The sequence below is a fragment of the Ammodytes marinus genome, assembly GCF_949987685.1.
Source record: "Ammodytes marinus genome assembly, chromosome: 9".
Lineage (NCBI taxonomy): Eukaryota > Metazoa > Chordata > Actinopteri > Uranoscopiformes > Ammodytidae > Ammodytes > Ammodytes marinus.
The window spans coordinates 27,606,473-27,610,215 of NC_137213.1; the positions used below are offsets into that span (position 1 = coordinate 27,606,473).

At 40.0% G+C, this 3,743-nt stretch overlaps 1 protein-coding gene across 1 annotated transcript; it reads left to right on the forward strand.

Annotated features, from left to right (window-relative positions):
• The first annotated feature begins 222 nt into the window (after positions 1-222).
• Positions 223-2,615, forward strand: LOC307255762 (E3 ubiquitin-protein ligase TRIM35-like). The gene is made up of 2 exons (XM_080034529.1): positions 223-362; positions 452-2,615. The coding sequence occupies exon 2, from the start codon at positions 473-475 to the stop codon at positions 1,874-1,876; it is 1,404 nt and encodes a 467-aa protein (XP_079890655.1). The 5' UTR covers positions 223-362; positions 452-472; the 3' UTR covers positions 1,877-2,615.
• The last annotated feature ends 1,128 nt before the right edge of the window (positions 2,616-3,743 follow it).

The following is a 3,743-nucleotide window of genomic DNA, read 5'->3' on the forward strand; positions in this document are numbered from 1 at the left end:
GAGAAACATCTTTGATGCTGATGTCATACTGTACCTATGAACATAAAAAGTGTTGTTGCGACAGCCTGCTGCACACTATCAGTCTTATCCAACAATCAGTCAGTGCTTTGGACTGAAACACACCCTGTGTATTTAGCAGAGGAGGAGCTCCACCCCTCAGCTGACTCACCTGAGACAAACCAGGAAACCAAACCAGTTTGTTTTCATTCCTCACTAAAGAGACTCATGGACTGAAAACCACACAGTCAGATTCACCTTTAGAGCAAACTAACAACCTACTCTGAGTGAGCTCGGCAACGAGAGAGAAACGTTAAAAACTTCCAAACTGATGCTTACACCTGCTGACACTCCACACACGGAAGGTGAGTTTGACTAAAAAGACGACTCAGGACTTAGAGAGAAGTTAGTAGACGAGGGAATTGAGCCACGTTTGACTACTTTCTGTTTGCAGTGTTTTCAGCTCACTGACAAAATGGCTTCCAGATCAGAGGAGGATCTCTGCTGTCCGGTCTGTCACGACGTCTTTAGAAATCCTGTTTTTCTGACATGTAGCCACAGCTTCTGTAGAGAATGTCTGAAGAACTGGTGGAGAGAAAAACCAACACATGAGTGTCCAGTTTGCAAGAGAAGATCTTCAAAGGAAGAACCACCTTCAAATCTGGCTTTAAGGAAACTTTGTGAGGCCTTCGTACTGGAGAGAGATCAGAGAGCTTCAGAGGTTCTCTGCAGTCTGCACTCTGAGAAACTCAAACTCTTCTGTCTGGACCTTCAGCAGCCAGTTTGTCACATCTGCAGAGATTCAGAAAAACACAACGGCCATCGATTCAGACCCATCGACGAAGCTGCTCGACAACACAAGAAGGAACTTCAGGAAACTCTGGAGCCCGTAAAGGAGAAGTTACAGGTTTTTGAACAAGTTAAAGTGAAGTTTGATCAAACATCAAAACACATAAAGGTCCAGGCCCGACGCACAGAGACACAGATCAAGGAGCAGTTCAAGAAGCTTCACCAGTTTCTAGAAGAGGAGGAGAAGGCCAGGATCGCTGCACTGATGGAGGAAGAGAAGCAGAAGAGTCAGATGATGAAGGAGAAGATGGAGGCTCTGAGCAGAGAGATAGCAGCTCTTTCAGACACAGTCAGAGCCACAGAGGAGCAGCTGAGAGCTGAAGACATCTCATTCCTGCAGAACTACAAGGCTGCAGTGGAGAGGGTCCAGCAGAGCACACTGCTGGATGATCCACAGCTGCTCTCTGGAGCTCTGATAGACGAGGCCAAACACCTGGGCAACCTGACCTTCAACATCTGGAACAAGATGAAGGACTTGGTCTCCTACACACCTGTGGTTCTGGACTCAAACACTGCTGGTTCAAGGCTAATCCTGTCTGAAGATCTGACCAGTGTGAGACGAGGAGAGGAACAGCAGCTTCCTGATAATCCAGAGAGGTTTGATTTTTACTTATCTGTCCTGGGCTCTGAGGGCTTTAACTCAGGGACTCACAGCTGGGACGTCCAGGTTGGAGACAGTACATTCTGGTTACTGGGTGTGTCAGCAGAGTCTGTCCAGAGGAAGGGAGACATACAGTCTGGATTATGGAGAATACAGTTCCATAAAGGTAAATACTCATCATTCTCACCGTCAGATCCATCCACTCTTTTCAAGTTGCAGAAGAAGCCACGGAGAATCAGAGTGAATCTGGACTGGAACAGAGGAAAGCTGTCGTTCTCTGATGCTGATACTAACGCACACATACACACCTTCACACACACTTTCACTGAGAGGATGTTTCCATACTTTTGGACTATTGATGAAATGAAGATATTACCAGTGAAGGTCTGTGTGACAATGGAACAGAGCAGAGACAAAAACAATGATTAACTTATTCCGTAAAGGATGAGTCAGCGATTCTGGAGAACGCTTGTTGTCAAAATCACAGTACAGACAGGTAGTGATTGGGAGGTTATATTCACTGATTTTGACAAAGTGATTTTGACAACAAACATTTTCCAGAATTGCTGACTCCACCTTTCACTGCATCTGTCTTCCTGCTGCCTCACTGGTCCAAAGGTATGTTTAGTTTTGTTACAGTTATTGATTTTTTTTTAAACATCCACATTTTTTATTTTTAAGGTGATTTAGTTTGACAGTTTGCTTTTCTTTCTATTGTTAGACTTTTCAAACGTAAAATGGTTTCATTTTCAACTTTATGATCTTCGTGTTTTTTTAAATTTCTTATTGTGTTATTTTGAGAATTATTTTTTTTATTATTATTTTCTTTGCTGGGTGTGTGTAAAGCCATGGAGTTGTTTCCAAACATTAAGATTAATGGTTAATTACAACTATGACATTGTACAATGTGTAAAATGTTTTAAATGATCCAAAAATATATTAATAGTGTGTAATTTAAATGTTTTGTTCATGATTTATTATATTGATATACTAAGAAGATGATGATGGTTTAATTTTCTATAGCACTAAGTAGTTTGGCTCACATGTAGCTCATGTATATAGGTGATTCTTGCTGTTCTGACCCTCATTGTTGAATGCACTTATTGAAAGTCTTCTCTGGAGAAAAGCATCGGCTAAATGTAATATAATGATTTTTCCAAACATTCAAATCAATGGTTAATTACATAAATGTAATGTTTACAATATGTAAAAGTGTTTTAAATGATTCAAAATATATTTTAAATAAAGACAAATAGATTCCATCTGTGACAGTGTTTAATTTCTTATCAGTTTAATTCTCTCAGTCATTCAATTGGAGGAGTGACAGGTGGACAATAGAAATGTACAATGGAAATCAAAATAGTCGCAAATCAAATAGCAAAACAAATTGTAAACGCTGCCATACTGAGTAATACAGAGAGTCTTTTGTGGAGCGGATAGACTTAATTTGTGTCAACTCGTTTGGCTATGGCTTGAAAGAAACAGACATTCATTTATATGAAAAAGTTACTCACTATAGCTTTAAATAATTCTATTGAGTCCTGTACGACCAAGACAAATATTTGATGCTGATGTCATCCCCCATCCCCCATCCTCCATCTCTTTCTATTGGTTTCCTGTTTCAACTTCTCCAAATATACAGATTTAGTGATGAAGACTTGAAGCTGCAGACAGACAAGAGCCTGTCAGCTTAACCAAAACCCCATTTCTTTCCCCTCTGTAATGTTTGATGAGAAGCAGTTCACCTGTAGTCCAACCAGCCCAATCTCTCTGGAGGGAACATTCAGCTGTCTTAATCATCTGACTGGCAGCCCGCAGGCATTTCACACCATCTGCTGTCAGGTAAGGATTAAGCAACGATGAACAGTCCATACCCCAGGCTCTCCAGCTCTATATAACAATCCTTCATTTCACCCAAAAACTGAGAAAACTGCCTGAAAAAATTGGCAAGTCTGGTTCTAGTTAGCATTAGCAAGGGAGTTTTTGTGAACTTTTCCAGAGATTTTTTAATTTGTTCATTCTTTTGAGAAGTTAATTAAATCTAGACAGCACAGGTGATTACTGTATATGAGGGGTTAATTTGCATGGCTGGTGTTTTCTTTTGTCGTTCCCTGATTATTACATATTTTTAGATCTAATCTCATCATAACAGGACTTGATTAATCATCGATCATCAGAGGATCAATGTCAGAAAAACGTGGATAAAATTCCAGTGCGATTTATTCATTTTTCAACATATAACATAACATTTTATTTTATTTTATAACAGGACATTGAGTCTAATTACACAGTGTAG